General features: G+C 39.3%; 1 protein-coding gene across 3 annotated transcripts in view; it reads left to right on the plus strand.

The window, feature by feature from the left end:
* Nucleotides 1-17,072, plus strand: part of SYNE1 (spectrin repeat containing nuclear envelope protein 1) — a 462,280-nt gene that overhangs the window by 346,818 nt on the left and 98,390 nt on the right. For all 3 annotated transcript variants that reach the window (XM_027083161.1, XM_027083173.1, XM_027083179.1), the window contains 6 exons: nt 183-315; nt 690-872; nt 2,269-2,418; nt 3,025-3,201; nt 3,641-3,796; nt 14,644-14,799. In XM_027083161.1, the coding sequence (XP_026938962.1) occupies nt 183-315; nt 690-872; nt 2,269-2,418; nt 3,025-3,201; nt 3,641-3,796; nt 14,644-14,799 (955 nt within the window). The remainder of the gene's footprint in view (nt 1-182; nt 316-689; nt 873-2,268; nt 2,419-3,024; nt 3,202-3,640; nt 3,797-14,643; nt 14,800-17,072) is intronic.

Here is a 17,072-nt window from a genome sequence, read left to right on the forward strand (position 1 = left end):
TGTGGGATCTTCCCAGACCGGGGCACGAACCCGTGTCCCCTGCATCGGCAGGCGGACTCTCAACCACTGCGCCACCAGGGAAGCCCTGTGTCTCCTTTTAAAATTAGCATTGGTGACTAACACGGGTTAGCACAAAGTCAGAATTGGATGTTTACTTAATAGGCTTATTACTGTCCTTACAGATATCAAAGTGAATCTGCAGATCTCACCCACTGGTTACAGTCTGCAAAAGACAGGCTAGAATTTTGGACTCAACAATCTGTGACAGTTCCTCAAGAACTGGAAATGGTCCGTGATCATCTGAACGCTTTTCTGGTAGGCTCAAGAATCTAAAGCCTTTGATTCAGTTTTATTGTTTTCAGGCCTGACTTACAGGTGAAAAGGGCATCAGTTGTCAATCGATGTACTTAGGAAATCAAGCTATAGAGAATTTGTCAGTGTTCACTCTGTGTGTTCAATAATTATGCAGAATAGTAGGGTTCAACATTGCCTCTTTAAAGTAGTGTTTAAGTAATGTTGGCCTTCATTTGGGGCAAGGATGCGTTGCTTTTGTTTTCCTCCAGAGTGTTTAATATCACCACTCCCCTTCAAGATGTAAAGAAAACTTGTTTATGTAATAAAGTAGTCTCTTTTCTTAAATGAAGGGTCTGGCTACTCAATCCTGATTTGAACATTGCTGCTTCTTTTAGGAGTTTTCCAAAGAGGTGGATGCCAAATCTACCTTGAAATCGTCTGTTCTGAGCACTGGAAATCAGCTTCTTAGACTAAAGAAAGTGGACACAGCTGCCCTGCGTTCTGAGCTGTCACACATTGATGGCCAGTGGACTGACCTGCTGACAAATATTCCAACCGTACAGGAAAAGCTCCACCAGGTACAGAAATAATCATCGGTTTAATTGGTCATAATTGGTGTAAGCAGTATTAGATGGAAAAGTACATTGATCTGCTTTTGCTCACAAACTTAAATCAGCTTTGTCTTGGACATCTCGTCTTTTATGTCTTCCATTGTATTGCATATTAACACTATTATATATAAAATAGATAACTAATAAGGACCTACTGTATAGCACAGGAAACTCTACTCAGTACTCTGTAATGACCTATATGGGAAAAGAATCTAAAAAAGAGTGGATATATGTATATGTACAACTGAGTCACTTTGCTGTTCAACAGAAAGTAACACAACATTGTAAATCAACGATACTCTAATTAAAAAAAAAAAAAAGTGAACGGTTCTACAAATGCCCTATCTATAAATTCCCTGTCTTCCAAGAGCTTCTTTATCATGTGTGTGTGTGTGTTTTAGAATCCTTGTCTGTCCTTGTCTGTTTAAATTCTTTGTTTTCTCATAAATAAAATATGGGTAACTATACCTGTCTCATAAAGTGGGTAGTTATGAAGATTTAATAATAATAATAATATATGTAAAAGACCTGTATCCTTACCTACAATAGAGCTGACATTCAACAACTAGGGGAAGAGAAGTGAGTAGCTCTCTTATCTGGAAATTATGCTTCTCTCCCCTGAACTCCCAGATATTTTATCTTTATCTCTCTTGGGCATTCATCACTGTGTACAAGGTGTAAAGATGTGTTTCATATAAATGTCTTATCCCTTCTAATCAGCAGCTGTACATTTCTAGAGGGCAGGAAACATCTCACATTAACTTGTATCTCTTTCTGCCCACATAGCAGTCCATAAATATTTTAAATGATTGCTTTTGTTCCTCTCAGCCATTACAAGCATTTGCATAAATGTATGATATGTTAAGGAAGATTCAGGATTCTAAGTATGTTTTAGTGAAAGACTGAGGAAATTGGCTATGCTCTTTGGAATAAATATGAGAGCGCCAAAAATCTAGAAAATGATAGTTTGTAGTGTTGTGGTAACATTCCTGAGTCATAATAGAGATTTTACAAGATAATTAATAAAATACATCTGTTGAATGTTTTGTAGTTACGTTTTTTTATACTCATAAAACTAGCTATAAAATAAGAATAATATTTTCGTCCTGCTGGTGTTTTGATTAATTAGGTAGTGTTTATGCAATGTTTATAGTATCCGATGTCAAGTGAACATAAGAGGACTGTTAACGTTCAGTGTTTGCCTGATGTTTAATTTCAAGCTTCTAACAAGGTTAATATCCAAAAATGTCATTAAGAAGTGTTACCTCTGTTGGTACTTTAGTAGGAATTAATAGAGTTTTAGGTTAACAGGAATCGAGTTTGAATTTTAACACTTGCGACTTCTTCTATCTGACATGGGCAGCTGCAAATGGATAAGCTGCCTTCTCGCCGTGCCATTTCTGAAGTCATGGCTTGGATTTCTCTCATGGAAAATGTTATTCAAATGGATGAAGAGAGTATTAAAAACTCCATCGGTTACAAGGCAATTCATGAATACCTTCAGAAATATAAGGTAATTAAACATTTTTGTTTGTTTGTTTTTAGCTTTACATACTTTAGGACTGTTTTATTTGAAGAAACTCAAAAACTCAAGTTGTGGAAATCAGGTCTGAAAGTATATGTTTCATATATAGTGACCGGGTAGGTCTATTATAGTAAGAAAACTGCTTCCCTAGTTATAGGCGTAGGTAAGTTGTCCAGTATTAGGAATAATTTTGAATAAGATTTTGTGTCATTTTAAGAAATCATAAAAATAAATACTATAATTTGTAAATATTTTATAGTGAGATTATACAATTTGCCCAGTTCTACTTTCCTACCTAAAAAAAATGTATATTCAATATATCTATAAATTCAAATCTTTACAAACTCAAATTCAATATATTTATACATTCAAAATGTATGAATTCAATTTATATTCAGTATATTCATATATTATATATATTCAACTTCTGAAGATAATGGGTTATATTAATACATACCGATTGTGCCATTTGGACTCAATCACACAAGTGATAATATTAATCTTAAGGTTACTTAAGGCTTTCCAACTCCTGGTAAAATATAAGTCATTTATACATATAAGCTTGTTTTCTTATTTTCGCCTTTCCCTTTTTAGGGTTTTAAGATCGACATTAACTGTAAACAGCTGACTGTCGATTTTGTGAACCAGTCTGTGCTACAAATCAGTAGTCAGGACGTGGAAAGTAAACGCAGCGATAAGACTGATTTTGCTGAGCAACTTGGAGCAATGAATAAAAGCTGGCAAATCCTGCAGGGTCTCGTCACTGAGAAGGTGAGCCAAGTGCTTTCTGCTGTCCATGTTTCATGAAAACGCCAAGAACAGGTACACTCTGTAAAGAAAACTCATCCCACGAATAGTATGGCTACACTGGGCACACAACTGCTTCCGAAGAGACCGGCCTCTGAAGGTTCTAACAGTTCTTCAGCCCTGTTCATTATTTTGTCTATGTACCCACTACTCTTTGAATATTTCATATTGTTTTCGTTTATTAAAGATGCCTCTTAATATCTTTTTCCTTTGCCTCAGGTTGACTTAAGTTCTTTACTTGTTTACCAGTAATGGTCATTGATTTATACTTTTTAACATTCATTTTTAATCATATATACAATGGACTGTCTCTTAAGAATTCTTAATCTGGAGGAAATAGTGACCTGCCAGTAATTTGATTCTATAATAAAATTGCAAATTTCATTTCATTATGTTTGTTCAGATCCAGCTGTTGGAAGGCTTATTGGAATCTTGGTCAGAATATGAAAATAACGTACAATGTCTGAAAACTTGGTTTGAAACCCAGGAAAAGAGACTAAAGCAACAAGAGCGAATTGGAGATCAGGCTTCAGTTCAGAACGCGCTGAAAGACTGTCAGGTAACTGGTCCAGGGGGCTGACAGGTGCCGCTACACAATTTCATTGTGTACACTGAAGAAATTTGTGGGTCCTGAGAATTGAGGATTCAGTATGGAAAAATGCTGCATTTGGTAACAAATTTCTCTGATTATGTGATTTATAGAGTTTTTCTAACTGTGAGGTTTTTTTGTTTGTTTGTTTGTTTTTTGGTTTTTTTTGTGTGTGTGTGGTACGTGGGCGTCGCACTGTTGTGGCCTCTCCCGTTGCGGAGCACAGGCTCCAGACGCGCAGGCTCAGCGGCCATGGCTCATAGGCCCAGCCGCTCCATGGCATGTGGGATCTTCCCAGACCGGGGCATGAACCCGTGTCCCCTGCATCAGCAGGCAGACTCTCAACCATTGCGCCACCAGGGAAGCCCTCACCTGTTTTTATAAGTTTGAATTTATGAGTTTTCAGATACACTTGTACGTAGAGAATCCTTCTATACTGATCATCAGATTTAATAATGATCAAGATTTTGACATACTTGCCTGCATTATTTCTTTTCTTTGTAAAGATTTTACAGTGAATCCCAGACATCATGTCATTTTCTTTTTTAATTGGCTGTAAATGCATGAGTTTATTTCTGGAAGCTAAGTTCCATTCCATTGATCTATATGTCTATCATCATGCCAGTACCATACTGTGTTTGTTGTTGTTGTTGTTTTTAAATAGATCTTTACTGGAGTATAATTCCTTCACGATACTGTGTTAGTGTCTGTTGTACAACAAAGTGAATCAGCCATATGCATATATATGTCCCCATATCCCCTCCCTCTTCAGCCTCCCTCCCACCCTGCCTATCCCACCCCTCTAGGTGGACACAAAGCACCGAGCTGATCTCCCTGCGCTATGCTGCTGCTTCCCACTAGCTAACTATTTTACATTCGGTAGTGTATATATGTCGATGCTACTCTCACTTCGCCCCAGCTTGCCCCTCCCACCCCGTGTCCTCAAGTCCATTCTCTATGTCTCCTTCTTTATTCCTGCTGTGCAACTAGGTTCATCAGTACCATTTTTCTTTTTTTAGATTCCATATATATGCGTTAGCATATGGTATTTGTTTTTCTCTTTCTGACTTACTTCTAGGTCCATCCACCTCACTACAGATAACTCAGTTTATGGCTGAGTAATATTCCATTGTATATATGTGCCACATCTTCTTTATCCATTCATCTGTTGATGGACATTTAGGTTGGTTCCATGTCTTGGCTATTGCCAATAGTGCTGCAGTGAACATTGCAGTACATGACTCTTTGAATTATGGTTTTCTCAGGGTATATGCCCAGTAGTGGGATTGCTGGGTCGTATGGTAGTTCTATTTTTAGTTTTTTAAGGAAACTCTGTACTGTTTTCCATAGTGGCTGTATCAATTTACATTCCCACCAACAGTGCAGGAGGTTTCCCTTTCCACCACACCCTTTCCAGCATTTATTGTTTCTAGATTATTTGATGATGGCCATTCTGATTGGTGTGAGGTGATACCTCATTGTAGTTTGGATTTGCTTTTCTCTAATGATTAGTGATGTTGAGCATATTCTCATGTGCCTCTTGGCCATCTGTATGTCTTCTTTGGGGAAAAGTCTATTTAGGTCTTCTACCCATTTTTTAACTGGATTTTTTGTTTTATATGATAGCTCCATGAGCTATTTGTGTATTTTGGAGGTTAATCCTTTGTCTGTTGTTTCATTTGCAAATATTTTCTCCCATTCTGAGGGTTGTCTTTTTGTCTTGTTTGTGGTTTTCTTTGCTGTGCAAAAGCTTTTAAGTTTAATTATGTCCCATTTGTTTATTTTTGTTTTTATTTCCATTTCTCTAGGAGATGGGTCAAAAAAGACCTTGCTGTGGTTTATGTCAAAGAGTGTTTTTCCTATGTTTTCCTCTCAGAGTTTTGTAATGTCTGGCCTTACGTTTAAGTCTTTAATCCTTTTGGAGTTTATTTTTGTGTGTGGTGTTAGGTAGTGTCCTATTTTCATTCTTTTACATGTAGCTGTCCAGTTTTCGGAGAACCACTTATTGAAGAGGCTGTCTTTTCTCCATTGTATGTTCTTGCCTCCTTTGTCATAAATTAGGTGCCCATATGTGCGTGGGTTTATCTCTGGGCATTCTATCCTGTACCATTGACCTATATTTCTGTTTTTGTGCCAGTACCATACTGTCTTGATTGCTGTAGTTTTGTGGTATAGTTTGAAGTTGGGGAGCCTGATTCCTCCAACTCTGTTTTTCTTTCTCAAGATTGCTTTGACTATTTGGGGTCTTTTGTGTTTCCATACGAGTTGTAAAATTTTTTGTTCTAATTCTGTGAAGAATGCCATATGTAGTTTGATAGGGATTGCACTGAATCTGTAGATTGCTTTTGTTAGTATAGTCATTTTCACAATATTGATTCTTCCAATCGAAGAACATGGTATATTTCTCCATCTGTTTATGTCATCTCTGATTTCTTTCATTAGTGTTTTATAGTTTTCTGAGTACAAGTCTTTTGCCTCCTTAGGCAGGATTGTTCCTAGGTGTTATATTCTTTTTGTTGCAATAGTAAATGAGAGTGTTTCCTTAATTTCTCTTTCTGATTTTCCGTTGTTGGTGTATATGAATGCCAGAGATTTCTGTGCATTAATTTTGTATCCTGCAACTTTACCAAATTCATTGATTAGTTCTAGTAGTTTTCTGGTGGCATCTTTAGGATCTTCTATGTATAGTATCATGTCATCTGCAAAGAGTGACAGTTTTACTTCTTTTTTTTCCAATTTGTATTCCATTTATTTCTTTTTCTTCTCTGATTGCCATGGCTAGGACTTCCAAAACTATGTTGAATAGGAGTGGCGAGAGTGGACATCCTTGTCTTGTTTCTAATCTTAGTGGAAATGCCTTCAGTTTTTCACCATTGAGAATGATGCTTGCTGTGGGTTTGTCATATATGACCTTTATTATGTTGAGGTAGGTTCTCTCTATGCCCATTTTCTGGAGAGTCTTTATCATAAATAGGTATTGAATTTTGTCAAATGCTTTTTCTGCATCTATTGAGATGATCATATGGTTTTTATTCCTTAATTTGTTAATGTGGTGTATCACATTGATTGATTTGCATATATTGAAGGATCCTTGAATCCCTGGGATAAATCCCACTTGATCATGGTGTATGATCCTTTTAATGTGCTGTTGGATTCTGTTTGCTAGTATTTTGTTCAGGATTTTTGCATCTATGTTCATCAGTGATATTGGTCTATAATTTTCTTTTTTTGTGATATATTTTTCTGGTTTTGGTATCAGGGTGATGGTGGCCTCGTAGAATGAATTTGGGAGTGTTTCTCCCTCTGCAATTTTTTGGAAGAGTTTGAAAAGGATCGGTGTTAGCTCTTCTCTGAATGTTTGATAGAATTTGCCTGTGAAGCCATCTGGTCCTGGACTTTTGTTTGTTTGAAGATTTTTAATTGTGCTCTCAATTTCATTGCTTGTGATAGGTCTGTTTATATTTTCTAATTCTTCCTTGTTCAGTCTTGGAAAATTGTACCTTTCCAAGAATTTGTCCGTTTCTTCATGGTTGTGCATTTTATTGGCATATAGTTGTTTGTGGTAGTCTCTAATAATCCTTTGTATTTCTGCAGTGTCGGTTGTGATTTCTCCTTTTTCATTTCTAATTTTGTTGATTTTCATCCTCTCCCTTTTTTTCTTGATGAGTCTGGCTAAGGGTTTATCAATTTTGTTTATCTTCTCAAAGAACCAGCTTTTAGTTTTATTGACCTTTGCTACTGTTTTCCTCATTTCAATTTCATTTATTTCTGCTCTGATCTTTATGATTTCTTTCCTTCTCTTGACTTTGGGTTTTCTTTGTTCTTCTTTCTCTAGTTGTTTTAAATGTAGGGTTAGATTGTTTATTTGAGATTTTTCTTGTTTCTTGAGGTGAGATTGAATTCCTATAAACTTCCCCCTTAGAACTGCTTTTCTGCATCCTATAGGTTTTGGGTCGTCATGTTTTCATTGTCATTTGTCTCTAGGTATTTTTTGATTTCATCTTTGATTTCTTCAGTGATCTCTCAGTTATTTAATAGCACACTGTTTAGCCTCCATGTATTTGTGTTTTTTACAGTTTTTTCCTATAATTGATTTCCAGTCTCATAGCATTGTGGTCAGAAAAGATGCTTGGTACAATTTCAGTTTTCTTAAATTTTCTGAGGCTTGATTTGTGACCCAAGATGTGATCTGTCCTGGAGAATGTTCCATGTGCACTTGAGAAGAAAGTGTATTCTGCCACTTTTGGGTGGATTGTTCTATAAATATCAATTAAATCTATCTGGTCTATTGTATCATTTAAAGCTTGTGTTTCCTTATTTATTTTCTGTTTGGATGATCTGTCCATTGGTGTAAGTGGGGTGTTAAAGTCGCCTAATCTTATTGTGTTACTGTCGATTTCTCATTTCATGGTTGTTAGCATTTGCCTTATGTATTGAGGTGCTCCTATGTTGGGTACATAAACGTTTATAATTGTTATATCTTCTTGGATTGATCCTTTGATCATTATGTAGTGTCCCTCCTTATCTCTTGTAACAGTTTTTATTTTAAAGTCTAGTTTATCTGATATGAGTATTGCTACTCCAGCTTGCTTTTGATTTCCATTTGCATGGAATATCTTTTTTCCATCCTTTCACTTTTGGTCTGTATGTGTCCCTACGTCTGACGTGGGTATCTTGTAGACAGCATATATATGGGTCTTGTTTTTGTATCCTTTCAGATCTTGTTTTTATGTCTTTTGGTTGGGGCATTTAATCCATTTACATTCAAGGTTATTATTATTATTATTTTTTTTTTATTGCGGTACGCGGGCCTCTCACTGTTGTGGCCTCTCCCGTTGTGGAGCACAGGCTCCGGACGCACAGGCTCAGCGGCCATGGCTCACGGGCCCAGCCACTCCGCAGCATGTGGGATCTTCCCGGACCAGGGCACGAACCCATGTCTCCTGCATCGGCAGGCGGACTCTCAACCACTGTGCCACCAGGGAAGCCCCACGGTTATTATTGATATGTATGTTCCTATTAGCATTTTCTTAATTGTTTTGGGTTTGTTTTTGTGAGTCTTTTTCTTCTTTTGTGTTTCCCACCTAGAGAAGTTCCTTTAGCATTTGTTGTAAAGCTGGTTTGGTGGTGCTGAATTCTCTTAGCTTTTGCTTGTCTGAAAAGCTTTTGATTTCTCCATCAAATCTGAATGAAATCCTTGCTGGATAGAGTAATCTTGGTTGTAGATTTCCCTCTTTCATCACTTTATGTATTCTGCCACTCCCTTCTGGCCTGCAGAGTTTTTGCTGAAAAATCAGCTGATAACCTTATGAGGATTCCTTTGCATGTTATTGTTTTGTGTTTTCCCTTGCTGCTTTTAATATTTTTTCTTTGAATTTAATTTTTGTTAGTTTGATTAATATGTGTCTTGGTGTGTTTTTCCTAGGGTTATTCTGTGTGAGACTGTCTGTGCTTCCTGGACTTGGGTGACTATTTCCTTTTCCATGTTACGGAAGTTTTCATCTATAATCTCTTCAGATGTTTTCTCAGACCCTTTCTTTTTCTCTTCTTCTGGGACCCCTATAATTCGAATGTTGGTGCATTTAGTGTTGTCCCAGAGGGTCTCTGAAATTGTCTTCGATTCTTTTCATTTTTTTTCTTTTTTCTGCTCCTTGGCAGTTATTTCCACCATTTTGTCTTCCAGCTCACTTATTTGTTCTTCTGCCTCAGTTATTCTGTTATTGATAACCTTCTAGTGTATTTTTCATTTCAGTTATTGGGTTGTTCATCTCTGTTTGTTCTTTAGTTCTTCTAGATATTTGTTAAACATTTATTTTCTCAACTGTGCACCTCCATTCTATTTCTGAGATTCTGGATCATCTTTACTATCATTACTCTGATTTCTTTTTCAGGTAGATTGCCTATTTCCTCTTCATTTATTTGCTCTTCATTTATTTATAGGTTTTTACCTTGCTCCTTCATCTGTGACATATTTTTTTGCTGTCTCATTTCTTAATTTTTTTTATGAGTGGGATTGTGTTCCTGTCTTTAGTGGTTGTTTGCCCTGAGGCTTCCAACACTGGAGTTTGTAGGCTGTTGGGTAGAGCAGGGTTTTGGTGCTGAGATGAGGACCTCCATGAGACCTCACTCCAATGAATATTCCCTGGGGTCTGAGGTTCTCTGTTAGTCCAGTGCTTTGGACTCAGAGCTCCCACCACGGGAGCTTCGCCCAACCGCCGGCTCGTGAACCAAGATCCCCCAATCTGCATGGCGTGGCAGAAAAAGAAAGAAAAAAGAAAAGAAAAGAAAGTAAAATAAGGGGGGTGGAAGGCCTTGGCTGTGGAGGGCAGGGCCTAAACAAGGGCAAGGTTTGGGTGGTGGGCGAGGCCAATGCTCAGGACCCACAGGGCCGGAAAAGGCCCTGGGTGCTGTAGGGGGTGGGGCTTAGGTTCAAGGAACAGAAGGGGCCCAGGCGTGCCCCCCCACCCCTGGTCTCAGAGGGTGGGGGGACCTCACCTGTGAGCTCAGTGGGGCTCCCGGGCCTGAGTGGGCAGGGCAAACGCCCTCCACTCCTCTCCTGCTCCTCCTGGAGGGCCCCTCCCACCTGCCTCTCCTCAGCCTCCTTCCTGTGCCCCCAGGACCAATGTGGCCGGGGGGAGGAGGGGGCCCTGTAGGGCAGGGGACCAGCCAGGGAGCTCAGCAGGCTCTCCGGGCCCGAGTGGGCGGGGCAATCAACCTCTCCACTCCTCTCCCACTCCTCCCGGATGGCTCCTCCCACCTGCCTGTCCTTATCTCCCTGGCCCCAGGGGTGCCCATCCTGTCTGGCCTCCACTTCTCCTCCCCGCTCAGTCCCCCACGTCCTACCAGTTCACTTGGGGGTTCCTCCCGTCTCCTTGGGCATCAGGGTCCGCCACCAGTGGCCGGCAGGCATCCTAATTATGGGGAGATGCTAACTCGTCATCTTCCCACACTGCCCTCTTGACTCTGCCTCCCCAGACATCGTGTCATTTTATTCCTGCATGCTACAGTATGCCTCTCTAAAAGAAATGGACCCTTTTCTTATATTACCATAATATCATTATCACCACAAAAAAATTCACAGTAACCCCTGAATACTATTTAATGCCCAACTCATAACACTATTTCCTCAATTGTCTTTAAAATATCTTTTTTTAAGTTAATTTATTTAAACAAAGATATCAGAGTGTCAACATCCTCCATTTCTTCTCAGATCTTTTAAGACTCTTTAAGGTTTTTTTTTGACACTGTTAACTTGTTGCAAAAACCGTAGACTGGACTCAGGTTCAGGATTGATTAGCCTGTGTAGTCCCTTGAGATGCTCTCCTCTCCCCTGTATTTCCGGTAAATGGAAGTCAGCACTAGAGGCTTGATTGGGTTCCGGTTCAACTCCAATGAGCCAGTGCTTCCCAGCGGACAGTGTTACCTCCTACTGTGTCCCATTGGGAAGACCTGCTTGTTCTCCTGTTGGTGATAAGGATCTTGGTGTGGAGCGGGCAGACTCTAAATGTTTTCCAGTGACTTAGGACCACTTAATATTTCCTCAGGGATTCTTGTTTATACAAAAGAAATGTAAGCTGTTACAGCGAATGCTCTAATTTTTTTTAAAATAATTCAATAATTTGTAGTGTGTTACAGATTAGCTGTGATAGTTTTTATATTTCAGCTTTTAAAAAGAATGGCCTTTGGTAATGATCTTCCTTCCAACCAGCAGTTTTTCTTTGGGGGCATATGTAAAGAGATGTATATTTCAGCTCTCAGTCAAAGCTTTTTGGTTCAAAAAGGAAGAGCACATGCTCTTGTCCTGGGCTGACAAGCTCATGGATTGCAATGTCGAGGGTGCATGAAAATGGTAAAGAAAACTATCATACGGGGAACTACCTTGAAATTAAAGAAAAAAACTTCACATCAGAAGATTGGTGTGTAAAAGATGGAAGACCAAAAACATGCATCAGCTAGTCTTATTGCCTTTCCGATCTTCCAGGAGCCAGTATGGTTTCAAGTAGTAGGCTATCAATTCTAAAATGTACAAGTAAACCAGAATTTCAAAATTTTACTTCGAAGGATGACTTCCTAAGTTACAATGTTTTCATTAAAATTAAAACATAATTTCAGCATTCACATTAGCAAGGTCAGTGCTTCCTTGTTATAATAATAAACTTGACTATTAAAAGACTGAAATATAGGTTAATTTAACTTTTCTTTTCCTTTATTTTTCTTCTGCCTTCTTTCCTTTTATTTTTCTCTTTCTTACTATTTTTTCTTCTCTTTAATGTATACTTTTTTCTGCCACTTTCCATTTTCTTTTTATGTACATGTCTTCTATTTAACACAGAGAGAGAGATTGGTAGCTGGAAAATGTAGCAGAAACTTGACCAAGTTTCACTCCTTTTCAGACCCAAACTTTTAACCCCCCAGAGGGTCACACCAGGCAGTGTCAGGAGAAACAGCTTCAAGTATGGTTGAAAGAACTTAACTCCAATGCCAATTTGTGATTTCAAATGAAAAGTCATTTTTTTGGAAACAAAGAACAGAATGAAAGTAGACCACATAGTTATTTTGGGGCATCACATATAAATCACAGTAGCCTAACTGGCAGGTTCCATTTGGCAGTACCACAAACCTTGATAAAAATTTATTGTCATTTTTGAGAAATGGTTCTTCTGGACCAGAGTGTAGAATTCAAGCCAGCATGCTTACATTGGTGACTGGATTCAAGCTTTATTTTGTTTAAAAAAATCTTGGATATTTTCCACTCTTTCAGAAGTGATTTATGAATTTGAACCAACATAAAAACTGATATTTGTGAATTAACCCAAGTTAAGAATGATTTATTATTGCAAAAAAAAATGTTAGGTTTGGCTTTTCCCTTCATTGATCAGAAACAGAATCATCTTTTAATTATTATTGGAGGGAAAGGAAAACACCTTTGTTTTGCACAAAATATATATTTCATTCCTGTTTTCCTCCTGGGTTTTGCTTTTATGCCAACATAAATGCACAGGACACTTAGGAGATGTGTTTCTAAGCAGTGGGTCATTCATTTAATATTGCTCACTTAAAAAGTTAACATCTGTGGATAAATGAGAATAAATTCAATTCCAGTGGTTGAATTTTAGGATCATATTAAAGACAATGTTGGAAGGATTATTTATGGTTATGTAATCTTTTAGAGAAGCAGAGAGAAAAATCCTTAAATAGTAAAGTTCATTATGTTTTCTTTACTGTATAAAGGACCTGTAACACTGGTAACCACTATATTTATTCTCAGGTTAATTATCAGAGCTGTCAAAATACTGACAAAATTATAAAGTGAAAATGAAAGAACAGTTACTCAAAACAAAAATGATCTCTTTAGGCTACTAATTACATGAACTTCTAATTAATACATCAAGACAAAAATAGCTTCATAATAGTTAAGGAGAGAAAAATAAATAAATTTGCAGTGAAGCAGGGCAGATTACCAAATGGCTGAATAAAATAAACTCTTACATTTGCCTAGTTTTTAACAGCTTAAAAGGGATTTCATAGATTTATTTATCTAATGTTATCCCCTTGAGATAAGCAAATGTATTATTATTCCTAATTTATACGTAAGGTAGGGAGTGATTAAAAGATTGCACCACACAAAGCAAAAATTAAAAGAGGTACATTTGTAACTAAAACAGCCGAGACCAGGACCTCTCACTAGTATCCTATCCACAGCACTGCCCAAGCCCAAGGGACTTATCCATATGTGGATCATGACAGGGAGCTGGAAATCTTTTTCACAGAATTGAGACATTATCCAAACTTAAAATATTTTGCAATTTTCACTCTAACCTCCAAGGCCTACAATCTGCATATCTAGTTCTGGGGGTGTACTTCTGAATATGAGCATGTAACCAGGATCAGTATACAGCTTCCCACATCACCCCGACATGGATTTATTTACCTCTTCTCCGCAATTCCCATCTACCTCCAGCACTGGGCTGGGAGTCAGTGGGCTCCGAAGTCTTGGATTCTGATTCTACTTCTGACCCTTTTGTGACTGGAGACAGGTTGCGTGACATAATCTCCCACTGTTCACCCATAAAATGTTGATAGCAGTCTCAGCCTGGCTCACTGAGCTTTCCAAAGTTTCAGGTGGCTTTAAAATATAGGTGAGGATTATGGTTAAGTGTGATCTCCAGATTGTTGCCTCATTTTCTTTTTTGAACATTTCATCCTGACCATTATAAATGCAAATTCTAAAGAAAATGAGCATTCGATTCATGAAAAGAAACTTGTACAACTTTTCATACTCCCTTAGAATCAGAGTATTTTAGGGAGAAAGACAGGTTAATAGAGACTCTGATTTTTCATCTGAAGAAACTGAGACCCTGTGGAAGTTTCTCACTTGCGCAAAGTGGCACACCTTGATAGTCACAGACATGTAACTAAATCTCAGATACTGGAGTCCGGAATACCATTCTATTGCATTTCATCCCATGAGCTAGGACTGTGTAACTTTTCCAACAGCAAGATAAATGAATGTAAGAATATAAATCATGTTACCACTTCCAACATATATTTCTTTCCTTGTAGCTTCTTGAAAAAAATTATCTAGTGCCATTTAAATTTCGCGTGTTTTTTTGTTATGCTAATTTCTCGTGGAATGAAAAGAAAATTTTAAAAATTTAAATGTAAGAAGTATCACTCTGGAGATCCTCTCCTGAGAATGATAAGCTTTTCAGCTTAATAAAAGATTTTTCGACTGTGAGACTATAATGGCTCAATTTCAGTGTACCCCAGAGTTCCATAATAGAATAATTTAAAATGACTGTTTCTTCATCTTTCAGGATCTGGAAGATTTGATTAAAGCAAAAGAAAAAGAGGTAGAGAAAATTGAGCAGAATGGACTTGCTTTGATTCAGAACAAGAAAGAAGAAGCCTCCGGCATTGTCGCGAGCACGCTTCAGAATCTCAACCACACCTGGGCAAATTTGGACCACAGGGTAACGTTTCTTGTGGAGAGCTGCCTCCAAGCCTGTGCTTGCCATCTCATGTCCAAATGTGACATGGGTTTTGGTTTTCCTAAAATAAGTAAATAATCACGGAATCTACACAGCATCTGTTGGTGGTGTAAAGTCCACTTTATTCACCTTCTTTTAAAGAGCCTAGCTTCGGATGTTTCCTGTAATTAACATTACTATGAACATGGCTTTTTTAATAATCTTATCCATTCGCATGTCCATAGATACCATCTAGGCACAGATGGTTCTCAGATGTGTATCCTCAGACTGGATTTCTCACCTAAACTATAGGCAGAGACAGACACAGAGGGAAGTCCTCTGTAGACATCTCTGCTTGCATGACCATTGGACATCTCAAACTTCCTGCCCAAACCAACTCCCATTCTTTTTCTTTTTTAAAATTTTATTTATTTATTTATTTATTTTTGCTGTGTTGGGTCTTCATTTCTGTGCACAGCTTTCTCTAGTTGCTACAAGCGGAGGCCACTCTTCATCGCGGTGCGCGGGCCTCTCACTGTCGCAGCCTCTCTTGTTGCGGAGCACAGGCTCCAGACGCGCAGGCTCAGTAGTTGTGACTCATGGGCCCAGTTGCTCCGCGGCATGTGGGATCTTCCCAGACCAGGGCTCGAACCCGTGTCCCCTGCATTGGCAGGCAGATTCTCAACCACTGCGCTACCAGGGAAGCCCCCAACTCCCATTCTTCCCCTACAAACCTACACTTTCTGCCACCTCAGTTCATGACAACTCTACCCATCCAGCTGCATGGGCTGAAACCTATGGAGTCATTCTTCACTCCTCTTTTTCCCTCAGACCCACACAGAGTCCATCAACACTCTTGTCAGCCCTGTTTTCAGGATAGATCTAGAACCCAGCCTCTGCCCCCGTCTGTGCAGCTGGCACCTGGGTCTAAGTCACCGTCACTGCTCGCTTTGATTATTTTCATGGCCTCCTAAATAGTCTCCGTGCCAGAGAAGTCCTGTTAAAATGGAAGTCAGATCACACCAGTCCTCTGCTCACAACCCTGCAATATCTTCCTGTCTCATTCAGAATGAGGCCAGGGCTTCCCTGGTGGCGCAGTGGTTGAGAGTCTGCCTGCCGATGCAGGGGACATGGGTTCGTGCCCTGGTCCGGGAAGATCCCACATGCCGCGGAGCGGCTGGGCCCGTGAGCCATGGCCGCTGAGCCTGCGCGTCCGGAGCCTGTGCTCTGCAACAGGAGAGGCCACAAAAGTGAGAGGCCCGCGTACCGCAAAAACAAACAAACAAAAAACAACAGAATGAGGCCAAAACCATGCGCCTCCCGCTGCTAGCCCACAGGTTTCTTGTGCTTCTGCTGTCCCCCTAGTCTGGAACCCAGTGGTGTGCTCCACACTCGGGGACTTTGTCCCGGCTCTTCCCTGTGCCCAGAGCCCCCTCTCCCTGATATCCACATGGCCACTCCCTCTCCTCAAAGCCCTTGTTTAAACTCGCCGTCTCAGGGAGGGCTTTCCTGACCACCTTGTATCAAATGACAGCCTTTGCATCCTCCCCTACATGCCCCGACTCTCTTCTCCGCTTTGCTTTTATCTGTGCTATTCATCAACTTCTAACATATGATGTGGTCTGCTCGTTTATTCAACTTCTCTCACTAAAACGTAAGCTCTGTGCAGACGTTTGACATTATGTGCTGAATAGAGAGTTGAATCCCCCAGTAAGAAGAATACATGTAACAACGACCCCTGCTCTGCACACACCTGTGCCAGTGGTTCCTGCCCGCACTTCCCAGAGGTGAGGGCTGAGGCACCAACAGGTTAAGTGACAGGGACCAAGGTGTCCAGCAAACCGCTCTCACAGTCCATGTGATGGTCTCCGAGGGCAGCTTTCTAATTACCTTATCTTTAACCCGATTTTAAATCTAGTTCATTTTATTTTATGCACTTTTATAAATCATCACAATTCTTTGGAAACAATTTACCATATAAATAAATTGAGTGGTTCTTTCACAGAAACATCTTCTCATGAAAAACAAACAAAAATACTACAAGGAAGAAATAGACGATTTAGAAATTCTCATTGATCTCTTGGCTTTATGTTCATGTTTGTTCCTGACTTTCCTAGGACAGGCCCTGGCACCTGCCTGTACGTGGGAGTGTTGCCTCGTTTCTGCGGCAGCATTTTCTTAGGCCTTTGGCCCATGTGATAGTACCTGGATTGGTTTCAGCATTTTTGGTTATGCTAAGAAAAAGAGCAGAGAATTCAGGTGCAAGTTAATTTATA

Source organism: Aethalodelphis obliquidens, unplaced genomic scaffold (genome assembly GCF_003676395.1).
Source record: "Aethalodelphis obliquidens isolate GAN/ISIS:26980383/991018 unplaced genomic scaffold, ASM367639v1 scaffold3, whole genome shotgun sequence".
Lineage (NCBI taxonomy): Eukaryota > Metazoa > Chordata > Mammalia > Artiodactyla > Delphinidae > Aethalodelphis > Aethalodelphis obliquidens.